Consider the following 18,490-nt stretch of genomic DNA (forward strand, 5'->3'; position numbering starts at 1 on the left):
CACGGTTGATCTGTTAAATAAATGACATTACAGATCTATCAATGAGAAGGGATTCTTTCAATCTATGCGATCGTCTTCGCCTTCAAGCTTGCATTGCCCGTTATGAATTATGTGTAAGACCATCATAAGATGTTCCCTCGTGAATGTTATCTACGACCTTTATGTGTTCATCTCCGATATAGTGCCTATTATATCAATACATATGATGAGCTGTTCCCCCCAATGAATTATATCTATGGACGCCTCGCAGTGCCCTTTCTATAACTATCACGCACTCATCGTCTATTATGCACAGCGATTGAATATACATAGCGAAAGATGGATACCTCTGAACAAGTTTTTGATATATAGTGTTACAAGTGAAGTTATGATGTACAATGTCAGAAGGAATAATGAATCAATGGAGGCAGTTAAAGAGAATCTGACCCAGGAGGCATACGGCCTGGCGACTGGATCCCCTGGGTATCATCAATTGGATCACAGCTTCGCCCTCAGTTCAGACGTGATTGAACACAAACTTCTCTCTTTGAATTGCTCATTGCTACAAGATTGATTCGATCTAATTAAAATTATGACTTTCCGGAAGTTAGAGATTTTTGAGTTGAATGACAGATTAGCTATCGCATAGAGCAGATTATCCAACCGCTTTACAGTCGAAATCACAAGGGTTAAATATATTGTAGCGTAATAATCCAACGGGTTGAAACATAAAACGAGCTGACAGTGACATATTCCCTGCACTGAAAACAAAATGAGAAATGTATAGGTATACGATATCCGCGAAGAGAGTAATAACACTTGAGTTAGAAACCACTCTGTCCCGTTACGTGTTAGCAAATACGTCTATGATTGAATATTAGTGATTGCAGAAAATATTGAGGTCCTCCTTGGTTCACGAACTGTGTCCACATTCACAATAAATTGACGTCTCGTGAGATGTATATATGCCGTGTTTATAACCTGCAAAGATTTTACAATCATGAACAAACCGCCATTTGCAATTCTTGATTCGTTAGGGGGGAATTCGAAAGACTCTGTGTATAATGTGTACCGCAAGGGAATGTCACGTAATCAATATACATAGTTGACTTGCAGATATCGAAACCAATTTGAAAAGTAGTGTTTGTATTGGTGACAATTTCTTCCCGAATTGAAATCTAATTATGATTTATTTCCGGTTTCAGAATTAGCACACAAAGTGTGTTTGCCGAATGGAGAGTGGTTTAAACATCCCGAATCAAATCAGACGTGGTCAAATTACACCAATTGTGACAGTAGCGTCTATACGGTAAGACATCAAATAAATCGTCTACATATACACTACACTTTCTAATTGCTCAAGGCTTTGTATAATTTTATTTTATACCAAACTAAAGACTAGGTGTTAAAAGATTTGGTATTTACTTTCAATTCATACAAGTACTGTGACATCATATAACATAAGTTTAGATTATTAACAATTTCTTTTAGTATTTGGCCGGGGTTATTTTGGAAGTGAGTATCTATGGAGCTGGTTACTTTGCTCTCAACATTCATTTGACAAAGACCAGATGATACGTGTGTTGTGTATACCTTTCTGAACCATATTGCATGGTGCTCCTACTACTACTCTCAGACTCGGACTCAGACCACTAATTAGTGGTCTCAGTCTCATTGGTCTGCGTACTACGTAAGTAAACAATGGGTGTCATTTTTCCCCGCTCCTGTTCGGTGAGCATGTAAACCTCGGACCACTCAGTGGTCTGATTGTACAATTAAAGCAGCAAAAGCTCTGAGTTTATAATTTCTGTGATTTGAGTGAAAATGCTTACATAAAACCATGTATAATTAAACTATACTCGTACAATGTTAATACTGATGCCTTCGATGATACTGAAAACGTATTTTGGAGTTGTTTAATAGCATATTTGATTGGCTAGCATAACAGCTGTTTCTTTGACATTTTATACGTCATGATTATTGTGTACGTATATTAAATTACGTCGTCGTGTATTATTCCTAGATACAAGCTTTCAGTTCTGCCAAAAGCAGGCGATGGTTAAATATTCTCCATGTCAGAATAGAATACAGCCTGTACAACAAACTGGTATATTTTAATCCACAGCAGCAAAAACTACTCCCAAAAACGTATATACTCAGCTTGTGCCCCATTTAACTTCTCGTATACATTTCCTTGATTCTCGAAGAGAATGAAAAAGGGTAGTACGGAAAATTTGAGCATCTGCGTTGTCCCCGAGGAATTGTCAGTATAACAAGTTAATGCATAGATAATCTCAGTCAAGGCCAAATACAGCAAGTATATGGTCGACATATTCACCTTTCAATAAGCGATTCTTTGCTTGCTTGAATGGACGTGTGTACACCAAGCAAATCAATATCAATTCATGGGTTTCTTTATACAATTCCTCCTTAAATGTCACGGTTTCCTAAATTCAAACATCAATTTTAAAGTTGCATTATCTTGATTTAACCGCAGTCCCTGGTGATAGAGGACTGTGATTTTAACAACAGTTTGGTTCGTTATTTACTTTCATTACGTTCCTAACCTTTTATCGGGGGATAAAGATCAAAGTTCGATGAATACGATCATGGTATTCGATCAGGAACGCTAAATCAAATTGCATCATTCTGTATGTAGACAATATGGCACTTTAAATTTTGGAGAGTGCTTTTAATAAAAAAAAATTGTTTATATCAATGACTGTCACAGTCATAACTACTTGGCCTGATACATTTCTCATTGTTGACGTCATTGACAGACTTGAAGTCCCTATACATTACCATATGAGTACTTCCTAACAACTCTTACAAAAATGCAAAGGATAACTTAAAGATACATGTACTTTATTGGAAGCTGCCAATATACTACTGTTCTTCGTTGTGTTGTTGTTGTTGTTGTTGTTGTTGTTGTTGTTGTTGTTGTTGTTGTTGTTGTCGTCGTCGTCATTGTTGTTATTGCTGTTGATGTTGCTGCTGCTGCTGCAGACACCCGTTTAACATTTTTCTATCACATTATGCACGTGAAAGTGTGATCTTTATAAAATTAATGTGATTCGTATTGTTGAAGGTACTAAAAAGTGTGTGCGTGTTGAAGGTTCAAACTACACGTTATTCACAGAAAGTCACTGTCTCTATACGCCGTCCTTAAGATTTCTATAGATTGGTGAGACTCAAAAACCTACACTAAAGTGGCAGGGGTTTCCCATTTCAGTAAACTACTTGTGTGAACTAGCATATACATTTACAAAAACAAAATCAATATAGCGGACATAGTTTCGATTAAATACTTGTTTTCCGTATAATGGAAACTTCCTAACAGGAACCATGTATGCCAATAACCGTTCAGCTAAGTTTATGTAAATTAGAACCTGGATCACGACACTACAATTATTGGCGTCCGAGTGTGTAGCTAGCTAGCCGCTTATATTGCCTAGGAAACTTGGTAAGCAGTGTAACTCAGTCTGAACTGTCAAGGAGCTGGAAGAGCATTTAGCTGCGACCTCCCGTATGATATGTTACCTTTCCATGAACCTTTAGACTACGTAAGAACATTTTAAACAGCGGCTGTCGCAGATCATCAGATAGAATTCTCAAATACTTTATCGACATGACTTGATAATCAATAGCTGTGTCAATATTATGTATGTCCAATGAATATGGGTCGTGTATAGTACATGTAGTGCATATATACAGCGTTTACATAGTGTCTATATAGTTATATTGCATTACACAAACCTGTTCAGATTGAGAACAAGATATACACGTGGAGTAATCGTCGTGAATAATCAAATCAGAGCCTGTGAGCTCCTCTGGGTCCTGACCCTTCTCCCACACACAATTCATCCTAGAACCAGACAATTAGACGAGAATGAATCGAGCAGGGATGTGTATGGAAAATACAATATCCATTACTTTGGCAATTCTAGTAATGGTGAACTTCACAATGCTTCAGATTTCATTCGTTGATAGAAAGGTCTAATCTGAAAATAGAGACATTTTCTTTTATGAACATCTGAAATGAAATAAGATGAGAATCGATTTGAAACCGATACTAAATTGGTTTGGCGACGACGGATATTATGTCGCCAACTATGTATTTTGCCAAGGTCACATTTCGATACAACGATATATGAGTATATTGCGAACTCGTTGCTACGAAATTATGCAGCTTGCATAGTAGTAATTACATCAAAATATGGTTTGATTTGATAAAACGACTATTGTTTTTGAACTATTATACACTAAAGACAACACCTTTACGGTATATGACGCGATATTGAAAACGCCATTGCACATAAGCGAACATAAACAGCAATTCATCAACTCCCAATGGAGCGCATGATCATCGATTTAATTCCCGTGTCTGCATTCTTGTGTTTCACCATAGTAAGATATAAATGGGGTGGGGGGTGATGGCGTCACTCACAAATCTTATCCTCAATCGCAAACTGGGAGAAAACACCACATATATTATACAATGTCAGATAGTGTTGTCATGTCTTTCTATATTCCAGCGTCAAAACGTCTAGCGTTACCCTTATTCAAGAAATTAAGCTCTTTTTAGCCCTCGGGGAATGACCTATGTCCGTCGGCGCGCGTCCGTGGCCAGCCATATCTCTGACACCTAGTGTGCACATGTGACCTATCACTAAATTTCAACCAAACCTGGTATAAATGTCAAACATTATAGAGTCAGTGCATAGGTAAATTACTTTGTTAACTTTACACAATGGTGTCCAATTTGTCCTTTGGACTTCCAGATAGTATTGTCATGTCTTTATATATTCCAGCGTCAAATCGTCTAGCACAATGTGTCCAATTTGTCCTAAAAATACTCATTTTACCGCTTACCTTTACAATTTCATACATACAGACACCACATTATTAATGGTAAGCTTTCTAATGAGATCTTCTTTGACCTTGACCAACATTTAGAAGGTCACATAGCCGAAATGTGTCTTTCTACCATAACTCAAGGACTTTCCTTTTTATGCCTCGACCTTTGACCCTTACCTCCTTCTTCAGGGTCAATAGCAAATTGCTCAATAACCTCTGAAATTGTGTAATATTGTATAGAGAGGCGCACCATTCACGAGTTGATACCTATGTTCAAATATTATAGGGGTAAGCTCTCTGATGCGATTGTAGGACCATATTTCAGAAGTCAATTATTAAACAGAACAATACATATTGTGTTGGAGACTATTATACAAGTGACTTTTCTTGCCATTTGTAAATGTTTAGTACTTTATCTTGATACAACCCACGAAAAAACACCGATGCGTTTCCTTGTTTGTGGTAAGCCGGAATGAGAGAAGATTCATGCAAAGACATACAATGTGTCCGTAACTTATCAAAGCATAAACACCACAGGGACCCAGATCCTATGGGCCATGACTCTGTTTACAGACAGAACACAACACTTTTTATAACATTGAATACGACTGTTACTGTTACATTATAACTTTCATGAATATGAACAAACTATAATAAAAGCATTGCGTGAACCTACATCAAAGGCACCCAGTGTTGTTTTTGTATTAGTTGTAGTGTTGTTTTTACCTAGAAACTTGTCTTTACGTGAAATCTTTAATTGGCTCACTTCATTCAAGCAAACGCACTGGTGTTTCTTTTTCGCGGGAATAAATGCATGTAGGCCTTTGTCAACTAACAAGGCTAAGACCGAATACAAACCTAACACCGAAAATCTAAATTAATCTCCTCCTTGTATTACTGATATGTGATATCTGATGCAATCAGATGACACTAACCAAATGGGTTAGTTTCTATGGCAACTGATTGTCATACCTAACCCAATACCAGGTAGTTTAACTTTTCACCCCGTGATACTATGACCGATCATCACAAAATAACCTTTGTCGCTGTCCCGTCTTGTAATTCTGTGTTGACGCCAAACTATAATTGCAACGCTGTTCTCGGGATCGGTTCTGATTCACAGATTAACACCTAGCTATTTTAAGTGGTCTCACAGAGACGCTGTAAGGCCACAGTTTGAGAGAAAACGTAAGTTCACGCGTATCAGAATAATCTCTTGGGTCTCAATAAAAAATGTGCAATTTAAGTTAAATCGTTAGACGTAAACCTATTCCGTTAGAGAATGTAGGTGACATGGGTAGATTTCGTGGCCGAGTTCAATCTCGAAAATTTGAAGTCTCATATTTATATTCCAATTTGCAATTTTAAGAAGGTGCGATATATATGTCTGAAATATTAAACTACCTAGTATTGGGTTTACAATGCAATAATCCATCTCTACGTCTAGACTTTTATAACTGCTTTTAGTTCACTATTTCATCAAAGACAGTCATTCGATGTAAATCCGCGTAATGTATCGAGAATAAACACTCGTTTTAGGAGGAACGTTGAGAACCATTTCTGTGAATTCGGCTAGCAATCTACCTTAAATTTGATTCAGTAACAAATTTTAATGAGTATAAATCTAAAACTTATGAACTACAAAATCTCGTCTTGTGATTCCCACCGATCCACCTGAAACGTACCGATGAACTACAAAAACTCGGTCTTGTGATTCCCGCAAACCTGAAATGTAAATATGAACTACAAAAACCCGTCTTGCAATATCCTGAAACGTGACAAGGCAAGTGTAGATGGCCGTGCAGACGGCAATCGTATACCACCATACCAACTCTCTTAACGCTAAATCTTAGCGTTCTCGGGGCAATAGTTAAAAGTTATGGCTTGACTTGAGTGCAATTAACCTACAAAATCAAAAAAAAGTACACGTGGGGGAAATACTTATTTTTTATTTGAAATGCAGCGTACAGCGAGTCACTGAGAGGTAAGCCAGTTGATCGACGATCACATATAGTGCGCTAGTGGCCATACGATGATATCATTATGGATATCTGAGATATTCTAAATGCAGTACAGAGATTGAGACTGAGAGATAAATGTGACACAACATGATGTGCTGGGGCAACACAAATATGTTGAAGACTTCATTATAGTTTACATTCGCGGTGTCATAAATAGGTTTTCCATAACTAAATTGAGAGTACAAATTGAAAGACAGTCGGATCTACAGTATCTTTCAAGATGCTTGGTTCTTAGGGAGTCTGCAATAATTATAAGGGGAAGGGCCGCGGGTGGGTCACTTGTTACAAATCGGTCCTGGGAGGGTCATATTTTAGAAAATGGAAATTATTTTTTACTCATTTTTTTAAATCTAACATTGCATTATTTTGGCATGATCTCACCGCTGCTAATGGTTTCAAATCCTACTGCTACCGCATCCCACAACTGCAAAATAATAACTAATATAACATTGAGTGAAATGCAGATTCAGAATTAACTGTTAGTTGTCTTTGGCAGTTCTGGCCTTCAGCTCAGTCAATAAGATCCATACGAAGGCATTGATTTAATACAAACACAAAATCAATGTGGTGGTAATAGTGGGAACAAACAAATGCCTTTAAAAACTACCAATTGGGTTAGATCTTACTACAGAAAAAATCCCTGTCTCTAGTGAGATTTGAACCCAGGACCTTTTGACTAATAATCTTGAGCTCTGACAACTACGCCACAGGGAGGTGGTAAAAAAAATGTTGTTGTTTTCATTGCAATATTTGAACAGGGGAGGGTCATACTTTAGAGAAAGGAAATTGAGGGAGGATTTTAGCACTTTTTAGCACAGGGGACTACGGGGAGGGTTCGCATTTTATGCCATAGACCGGACCCCCATTTCCCCCGGCCCTTCCCCTTTAAAGTTACTGAAAGCTCCCTTAGGCCTAAACAAATTGTTTGGTTCCAGTTACCGGACCCACCTCGTTTTTCACTGCCGGTCCTAAACTTTACGTATTCGAGAAAAAAATAATAAATCGCGAAAAGTAGTGGATGCGGAAACTGACATCAACTTTAAATACATCTGATGGGAAGCAACCAATAACACAGAGTCCATTATGGAAAACATAACTACCTGTCCCAACCAATTCTGAAATTGAGCGTAATCGGAACCCCACAATTTTTAAGCTTAAGGCCTTATGCAATATTCTTTTTGGTCAAGTTGGTTGACTGTGGAAGGAACTATGACAGAGTATCTACGTTGACACCATCTGACTTGTCTTGATGACTTTTATTTGACTATAAGTGATTTAAAACTTACCTTCGATTTCAAATATGTAGCTATGAAGCGTCCAGTGCAATGTCAGCGTATGAATCTAAAGATAAAACTTGACGTGTGTTAGGATGCGGTTCTTTTCGATTTTTACTCGTTTATGAACTTTGATGCTATCTGGTTTCTCTATTATTCAGCAATGAGTAAAATACCCAAGGTAAAAACGATATTGATCGCAGTTACCTCACAGTGTAATCCAGACTGCTGGTTGCTATGACAACCTATGTTTATATCCTAACATTATATGAAAATTAAACTTTAAAAATCGTTTATTTCCAATAACAGATTATTGCATATACTATTATCACGATTCTAGTTTCTCTATAAAATGAACGCAATTTGTACCTTAGCACGTTCTAATTAAAAATGTATGCTATGCCAAGAGCGAATTAAATACACAGTAAATAGTACAAGTAAATGAAATATTGAATTAAATATCAAAATTTCAAGCCATTTTTTACGATGTAAGTCGAAAAAGACAGCGTGTGAATCGATCGAGGGACTTGTTTTGTGACGTTAACAGGTAATAGCATAACGTTTGTTGAAAACGAGTACGTCATAAGCATATTGTATTCAGTGTTACAGCCTGAAGGACAAGAAGCCACACTTTTCAAACAGTACATCACTTTTGCATAAGATAAAACCAATGAATAAGAATTTACTGACATAGCCCTCTGCTCAATAGACATGACAATCGACTCAACAATGTTCGCGAGGAACACAGAATGGAGCGGGAAACACTTTTTTTTTAGTTCGGACTGTATTCTTTAAGTTTTAACATAGTTTAGTAGCTTGAACATATGCTACATATAGTCATATTTAATAGGAAAGTGACTGATAAACTTACAATATCACATATATATCAAAAGAAGTTGTCTCAATTATATACCTATTAACTGAAAAGTCAAGTTTCTGAAAGTGCACGTGCTACCGTGACATTCTGTTAATGTTTTGAAAGAGGTCACACGAGAGTGACCAGGGAATTGAATCAAATGAAATGGTTCGATATATCACATGACTTCTTTAAACGCAGGAAAGCATCTGTTGTTGTGAGATGATATGGTCCGGAAGTGGGCATTTCGTTGAAATGTCCTTCAGTGACACCTGTATTAGGAGGTGTTAATGAAATCACGGTGTGCAGATGTGATCACCAAGGCTGGATTTGTATGTAGCTCATAGCCCTTACTTCAACAAAAATCCTAAATGTACATATATCAAGGCATTTAAATTAGTTCATAGCATAGTCTGAATGTACGTATACGAGGGTCTTCATCACTGTTCCTAACAAAGTCTGAATGTACATATATCAAGGCATTCAACATAGTCCATAATATAGTATGAATGTTCTTATACCAAGGCCTTCAGCACAGTTCCTTGGAAAGTCTGAATGTCCGTTTATACACGTGTGAAGGCATTCAACAAAACCGTCATTTTCCCAGTTCACATTCACATGTTAAAACCCTAACACAGAGTGCAAGACTGAATGACGGAGGCTGAATGTATGTGGATCAAACCTTTCAAAATAAATATTGAACACAGTTCCGTGATGAATGACTAAACAAACTACGGGTGATAGAAATGATTACAAATCAAATGTCAACAATATGAATTCACTACAACAAACAAACAATGACATTTCTCTCTTTAAGATTCAAGACCGTCAGTCTTCAAATAGACAGGTACATTACAGTTGGACTGGCTTCTCACATTTCGTATAGAATACAACAATACATATGGAAATCAGAACAACCCTTCAAGGAATGATTTGCATGGAACATGCCAAGCAAAGAATAAATTATAGTCACGGGTGAATAAACATATGCAAGGTCATGTTTAGGTCAACACATCTGACACGTTATATGTAAATTTTCTGGATGCAATCCATAAACTCAGTTTGTAACGTGTTACTTTCTATGGGTGTTGCAATTAATCAAAAGAGGGGTATTTAGACTGATGGCTGTTTTAAAGACGAGAGAGAAGACGCTATAAAGATTCATTTTCCATATTGGAATGTAAGATGCCATCACGTACATCTGCACATATTAATTCCAGTGATAGTCACATTCCGATTCATATTTTGTACTAGGGGTATTACCGGGAGATTTAAGTCATCATGTAAGTCTTGAATATATGAACCAAAATGATTACATTCTCTGAAGTTGTAACTCGACACACACCGTCATCTTGACTTCGCTCTAATGTCTGTTTTAGCATAATTGAAGTAATGTTTAGTGGGACTAAAGGCAGAATGTCTTTCTGCATTACAACTCCAGACATCAGACCGTGGACGAAAGGAACCTGCTATAAATAGGAAAAGTAAACAAATGAATTGGATTAATAGCACTTAGCACAGTATGTTGGAAGTACAGAGACTTATATTACATTCCATCATTTGATAGGAACAGTTGTATGACCACTTTACATGATGGTTCATGTTCACAAACAAATTTCCAGTTCTCCTGGCATTTCATGTACACATAAAGAGGACATAAAACCGTTCGTATCAAACCATGTGTGTAATACAAGTCTCTGATGTTCCAACATGCTGAAGTGTTATTAATCCAATTCATTTGTTTACTTTCCCTCTTTGACAGACTTTGTAACAGGTTCCGTTCGTCCACGGTCTGGTGTAAGTGTGTGTATAAATTTACCCAAGATTCCTTGTAGATGTAAACAAGAGATCTGGATATTCCAGTCTTGAAAGAAATTGTGAAAATTTAGTACTTTAACAAGTTGGACAGTAACAATTTGGACAAATTCCATATTCTCGTATGTGTGAACGACTTAAAGAAAAAAAAAACAGACAGATTGCCTTGATGTTTGGAATAATAATATTAATACTTACTACCAAACCTGAGTGAGTATAGAGTTTCAGTTAGGCAGCACGATATTTTTTTATGTCTCACACAAGTTCTTTTGTTATCAATAAAACGTAACATTTCATGTTTGTACATGCTATCAGTGCCTGTATTTTGTTTGAGTAATTCATAACAAAAACCGTTGTGTGAGATTTACAAAACATCATGCCACCTAATTAAAACTCTGGAATCTTTCTGGTTTAGTAGTACGCTGTAGGAAAATTTTTCCCGCTCGAAATGATCCGGATACGTGATAACGCTAGGGTCAGTATTAAAAGTGTTAGTACCATAACTATGGGCATTGGTCAGAAATTTGCGGGGTACTGGTAAGAGTGTCGTGTTGACTAGTTTTATTTATTTGTTTATTCATTCATCTAACTTTGACATCAGTCAGGCAGTCCACACAGGTGACAAACATCTATAGACATGGACCCCAAAACAAGTTTACAAAAGTGATAAAAGACAAGAAAACTTCAGTTATAAAATACAAAAGAAGAATTATGACAATATTTACAAAACGACGCTTAGTACAATTACAGACTGAGACCCAAGTACGGGGATTCTTAGCATCATACGTATTCACAAGGCGTTATTAGTAATGATAGACAATCTGAGTATAGTCCTTTCTGTCATTATAAGCTAATATTTCAATCTGTAATCAGTTTCAACTGCCAAATAGAATAAAAAGTTGTAATTAAATGGAAAGATTATATGTAAATAGTGCTAAAATGTAATTCAAAAACTGCAGGGGATGATCACTCATGCTGCAAAGCCATTACCACCTTTTAATGTTTCATTCGTTTGTTTTATATATATATATATATATATGATTGATGGATTTATTTATTGCTGTCTTTTTTGTCCTCTTCAGAACCCCTTAGGAGGTCTGATAGTGTGGTATGTCGGCTACAGTTGCTCCATAATTGCATTGAGCATATCACTCATCATATTTTTCTACTTCAAGTAAGTAAATCTTCAATGTATGATATTCATTTTAAAGACGTGAAATGAATAAGTTCAAAGTATGTTGCATTATTCTCACCACTTCAAACCTTGAGAAATAAGATAACGTCTACCAAAGTTTGAAGTACTGCACTAGTACCTTCAAAAATACCATGCATTCTGATGAGGCAGTATGCCATTTTTATGAAAAGCAAACCATTCATTACTTTCCCTAAAATGACGTAACAACAAAAAGTGTGTTGGCATTTTCAAAACCGCTATATATTGTAATGTCTGGATAGTTCTTTGACCCCATCGATTTCATTTTTCTTTATCAATACCGATATTACCGATATTAAAGAATCACGAATGAAGTCTACTCTATATGCTGGATGCATGTTCGTCATTAACCTCTAGCGATTAATTCCCATTTTTTTGTCGATAGAAATCTGTCATGCCCTCGTATTACACTGCACAAGAACTTGTTTTTCTCATTCATATTCAATGGAGTATGTTGGATCTTGTGGTTTTCAATTGTTGCTGAAAATCCAGATCTGGTTACCAATCCCGATGAGGTAAGTTATTCTTGTTTTAAAATGTGTAGTGTTGTAGGAAACATGAAAAATAGCTACATGTAATAATCTACAGTCTTGACTTTACATAATCTTGTTGATTGTGCCATTCCTTAATATAGCATACAATTGATAAAAACCAATTTCAGTCGTTTGTTGTTGAATTGTCGTTCTAGGAGTTAAAATTGCCAGTTTCAAGTAATTTCATGTTTTATTTTCTGAACAAGACACGTCATTATTTGATTCGGTGAAATGATAAAGTATGGAAGTAGTCATGTATACTAGTTTTAATCCTTCCTGAGAATGGTAGGTAAATATTCAGACACAGACTTATGTGTACATTCTAGTGACTCTCCTAATTCAGTACTTCAAGTACCCTTCTACCATATTGCATTGCCTTGCCTTGCTGTTCCCACTGCGACTATTCTCCCTTCGTGAAACGCAATGTCGAGCTCCCAAAATACTAATGAAATGGCTGTCTTCAGATTGCAAAAAAAAACTGTATTCTGATGTACGTTTGCTAAAGGACTGAAATCGCAAGATACACTGACATGGAAAGATGCTCCTGTTGTCGACACTATGGCCAAAACATTAGTCAACGGTTGACTGATTCATAATGTATGCTACACAACACTTAAACGCAATATCCATTCCACGCGGCGCCCTTCTCGCTCGTAATATTATAAAAAATACGATAACATTGAAAGGTTATACATTGGCTTAATATTTCAACTACAGTTTGTATCAATAAATACGTCAAACTTACGTTGGTCGGGTGATTAAAGCGTACATCAAGCTAAATAGATAAGGGCAGTTCAAACTCACTTTACTGTTATCGTTAGGATAATTTTGATGCCAGCAGTATTTATATTAACCACTTGTTCTGTGCCTATTCGTAAGATATAATTATTTCCCGAGGGAACTTAGAAATTACATAAAAGTAGAGGAAATCTGGTCTCATTTACACAATTTCCTGTATTTGTTCGATAGTTCTGGAACCTCCCGGTATAAGGTAACTAAAATGAATTTAATGATTCAAACGCCCTTAACAAAAAACACAGAAATAAAGATGCAGTGATTAAAGATATTGAGATTTCAAAGAGATAACAGTCGACCAGAACGTTTAGACTAATGCAACTGATGCAAGATCGAGTCTGAGTGTATCAACCATTTCATAGGCAAGCCTTTCTTGCGGGGATATTGAATTAATTGTGTCCGGTAAACAGGTGAAATTGAAACGATCCATAGACATTTTTTTAGTTTGTGTAATTGTTTTACATTGCGGGGAAAAAATTCAGCCTTCACAGAACTGACACAAAAATTGTTAAACCGTTTACAAAAAATTGTAATTAGTCGCATGCGGATTTAAGTATTCGGCCAGGGGCTGTGGAGACTCTGTCTTCGACGCTCTAATTAAGCCCGTAAGCTTTTCGTTATTTCCATTGTTTAACGCCGGGAGGAGAGTATACAGTATCGAATCTTGTGAATTGACGAGGGTTGTGAAAGTGTACTTCTACGCTCATTGCATATTGTCACACAGTTATTCGTCCCAAGAGCTGAAAGTAATTTTTTCCGCCTTAACGGACACGTCTCCTGAGATGGTATTACATGGAGATCTGAAGACGGAGGTGATACTTAATTACCAACTATCAGCGGAGCAAGGGAATAAATGAAACGAATGCATGACACCTGTTGTTTAAGAGATGTCACAAAATTTGCACCATGCATGACAGTAGTTAGGTAACTGACACCCCATGGGCTCACAACTACATTAGAACTTTCAAAGTTTGACTTCCCACAATGCAAACTGTACATCTTTGCGTGGGACTTAATCCTCTTTCAGTGCCAAAAAAACAGGTATTACCATTTCCAATCTTCTTCAACTGGATCTGATAATTAACCTCAGCCTGAGGCTGCCTTTGTCTCATATCCCTGATATACGCAGTGTCACGTGATCATTAAAACCGCTCGTCTCACCTTTTTTTTTAATTTCTCACAGGCAGTTCAAGTGTCTTGCAAGATCCTGAACGTAATGACTCAGTACTTCTTGTCTTGTAATTATTTCTGGATGTTATGTGAAGGAATTTATCTACATACACTCATCGTTGTAGCTGTATTTTCAGAAAGGAGTCGCCTCGTATGGTACTACTTACTAGGTTGGGGTACGTCACTTCCGTTTTGAATTTCGTTCTTTTCCGGTATCTAGGGTTATTCGACCTCTATTCAGTTATTCATATCAAAACAATTGTTCAGTTTATTTCGTAGAAATATCAACATATTATCACACTGTCACAGGGTGACAGCGTAATTCGTATACATATGCTGACAGTTTTTAAGGACATTCTGTGTAGGGATTGTCAACAATCATAGAAAAAGTGACTAATTTTTCACATTTTGTTCTGAAACCGGTTTTTTTTCCAGTCTTCTGAGATTATTTTATCGTCAAAAAATATTTAAAAAACATATCTCAAATTATCATTTATTGCTGAGGTCAAGTTTAAAGTCATCGTTTTACTCAACTTAACACGGAAGTCGTCTAACTATGTTTAGGCCTAACAAAAAAATGTGTGGTTTCGATTACAATCAAGTTTAAAATAGGTGGGGTACGGGTAGATTTTTTATTTTATTTGTTATGTGTGTATTTTTTTGTATGTGAGTGTCTCGTTCAGGTAGTTATATTTTCCATTGTTTTCCATATAGTCTGTGTTATTGGTTTCTTTCCATCAAATGTACAGCTATTACAGATTGGAAGAACAGTTTTATATTGTCTTCTTAAGTTGATGTCAGTTTCCGCATCCACAATTTCTTGTGAGGCTTCACAATTTTCGCGATTTTATCATTTTTTTCTCGAAAACGTAAAAAAAAAATTAGGGTCGGCGTGAAAAACTAGATGGGGTCGGGTAACCGGAACCAAACATTTTTTATAGAAATGAGCTAGATAATTACACAAGAACTATTATCTTCATTTCCGATTTTCCGGGGTTTTTTTGTTCCAGTTGCACCCTTCATTCCTGTCACTATTTACACAATACTTCGAGCTGTTGGAGGACATAACAAGTATGTATGATTCAGATATCATCTCTTAGCTTGACTTTACAATATACCGCTCACGCAGTTCAAAGTTCTTTTTAGCATTGAGCGTTGGATCTGTCTTGGTCGACGATCCTCATCAGAATAACACATTCCATAGTTGTTACTGCTTGTCATCTGATCTACCAAGCTGATGAACAATTTTTTTGATCAACTCTTATGATCTGTTGTTATTCTTAGTTTACACATCCTAAATATGTGATTTCCACATGAAATCATACAACGATGGTACCAAGCTTAAGTCGCTTAAAATATCACATATAAATGAAGTAAAGTTGTTCCTGACTTATGTGTATATGCATCATATTTGTATCTTTTCATAGTACCAACTTGTAGGCATCTCTCCAACAATTTTACAGCTAAAATGATGTTGGCTTTGTGTTTCACTCATAAGATCATGATTACGTTTTTGACACAAAGATAGACACATTGCAACTCTAGACTAACAATAACAGAGACACAATAAACACAGCAGGATCCTTTGCCCAATCACATTGAACACTAATAAGGATACATTGTTATTCTTTCATAATGCAGTAGAAACAGGCTTCTAATGAAAACATTACACTAATGGACTTTATTATTTTAATAGCTGCTATTGTTTATTTTCTAAATGAAAATCAACATTTCAACTTGTCTACTTCTACATCCCCCACTGTGCATGGCACCTATGTAATTGTTTCTTTTGCACCAGAAGTTGCCAGACGGTGTGTAATAAATGCCATGTTGCATGAGTGAAACAGCAAACCTACATCATTTTAGCGGTAACAAATGTCGAGTCATGACGTGAAGTGTTTTCGAAAACTGTGTAAGATGTTCCTTTTCTCGATCCTTCAGTTGCTGGCTAGAGGAAACTAATTATGAGTTTATTATAGCCGGTCCCATTATTGCTGTTTTAGTGGTAAGTACTGACATCTAATTGACTTGTGATGTAATCAAATATGCAAATGAAAATTTGAGAGACACGAATGCATTATGACGTATATCATCACGTGACATGCAAATAGTCTTTACATGTATAGTATCGTGCATTTTAAGATTCAACTAAAGATAAACAAAGATAAACGATATTTATGATTAATTTCCACATCAGTTTCATACTAGTATCAATATTATTCAATCATATAACAGTTCACTTTGCATAAATAACACTGTTCTTATTAAAGTCTCCCTGTAACAGTGACTTGATTGACGTCTTTCGCTTTGACCAGGTTTTATTCATATTCTCTGTCAACCAGTATTCAATCAGAATTACAGTATACAACCCTTGCACCAGTTATCTAGAAATGGTGTTGATCAGAACGTCGTTTTTATCAGTAGTAGACAATTAAACCTGGCTTTGAAGGTGCTGAAAAGTCTTCTCCTTATCACACTATCAAGCAGAAATACATTGATACAAAATAACATTAGGTGTCTGATGTAAGTCCACGCCATGTATCAGTTTGTTTACTAGTATGTCTGTGAAAGTTAGTCATATTTCCATATACAATATTGCTAACTTTCACTGACATAAACAAACTGATAAATCATGATCTACATCTGAGGCACTCCCAATTGTTTTTGTATCAATGCATGTCAGTCTGATAGTGTGATAAGGAGTATACTTTCCGGCACCTTCAAAGCCTGTTTGAATTGTCAACTACTGATAAAACGCCAGCATTTCTATACAACTGGTGCAAGGGTTGTATTGAGCTATAGCGTGTACAAATAAGCCATTTTCGATTTCATACATACCGTGAAATATAAAAAGGGACATTAATGGGTTTTTTAAATCATTTTTTAATCTTTGCCCTGTTTGCAGATAAATTTCGTGCTTCTACTAAACATCGTGAGAGTACTTATCACCAAACTACGGGCGACCAATACACCAGCCCAACACGATTACAAGTAAGTCACCTTAGCTATTTGCATGAGTTTTTGACTCGACATTACAAAAGGCAAAACATATACCACCCTGCTAATACAATGACAATGTCACGATAACGTGATGCGATATCAATGTCACGTTAATGTAACACTTGAGGTACCAATGTCACGATGAAAGCAAATATAGATCAATGTCACGGTAAAGTAACAAGGTACCAATGTCACGATAATGTTACAAAATATTGTCACGATACTGTAACAATATATCATTGTCATGATCTTGTAACAAGATATCAATGTCATGATAATGTTACAAAATATTGTCACGATACTGTAACTATATCATTGTCATGATCTTGTAACAAGATATCAATGTCACGATAATGTTACAAAATATTGTCACGATACTGTAACAATATATCAATATCAGGATAAAGTGACACAATGTCGGTACAATATAAAAATGTCACAATAAGTTGACACAATATCAATGCCACTATTTTAACAGTAACAATTATCATTGTCGCGATAAAGTGACAAAATATCAATGCAACGATAACGATAACGTGACAAGATATCAGTATCAAATTACAGTATCAATATGACGATAAGGCAACAAGATACCAGTGTGACAATAAAGTGACATGACAGAATATCTGTTTTTGACGAAATCGTTTATATGTCTTCTGTCTTGTCTGTTTTATGTGTCTTGTCTACCTGTGAAAATCTCCGGTTAAAGTCGTGATATATCAACAATCAGGATTACTTGTCTGCACTATACTTGACAACAAAATGTGTACCTTTGGCATTATACTGTCACTATAAAGCCATGCCATTAATCCTGTTGAAAACGTGTGTTTATACAGCCGTGCAAATAGTCAGAAACCCTTCAAGGGGCTGAAAACTAATAACAGATATGGTTTATGATTGAAACAAAGACTAGCTCGCATTTGTATAATGTTTGCTTTCATTGAGAAGTTACACATCGCAACCCGCCACCCTCCAGC

General features: G+C 36.2%; 1 protein-coding gene across 3 annotated transcripts in view; it reads left to right on the forward strand.

Moving 5' to 3' along the window:
- LOC144433669 (calcitonin gene-related peptide type 1 receptor-like) overlaps positions 1-18,490 on the forward strand; it is a 70,641-nt gene that overhangs the window by 41,707 nt on the left and 10,444 nt on the right. For all 3 annotated transcript variants that reach the window (XR_013480802.1, XM_078122016.1, XM_078122017.1), the window contains 7 exons: positions 1,185-1,288; positions 11,885-11,976; positions 12,401-12,530; positions 14,527-14,689; positions 15,524-15,584; positions 16,455-16,518; positions 17,419-17,504. Coding sequence is in view for 2 of the 3 variants with exons in the window: in XM_078122016.1 (XP_077978142.1) it covers positions 1,185-1,288; positions 11,885-11,976; positions 12,401-12,530; positions 14,527-14,689; positions 15,524-15,584; positions 16,455-16,518; positions 17,419-17,504 (700 nt within the window). In the remaining variant the exon portion in view is untranslated. The remainder of the gene's footprint in view (positions 1-1,184; positions 1,289-11,884; positions 11,977-12,400; positions 12,531-14,526; positions 14,690-15,523; positions 15,585-16,454; positions 16,519-17,418; positions 17,505-18,490) is intronic.

The sequence above is a fragment of the Glandiceps talaboti genome, chromosome 4 (assembly GCF_964340395.1).
Source record: "Glandiceps talaboti chromosome 4, keGlaTala1.1, whole genome shotgun sequence".
In the NCBI taxonomy this organism is placed as follows: domain Eukaryota; kingdom Metazoa; phylum Hemichordata; class Enteropneusta; family Spengelidae; genus Glandiceps; species Glandiceps talaboti.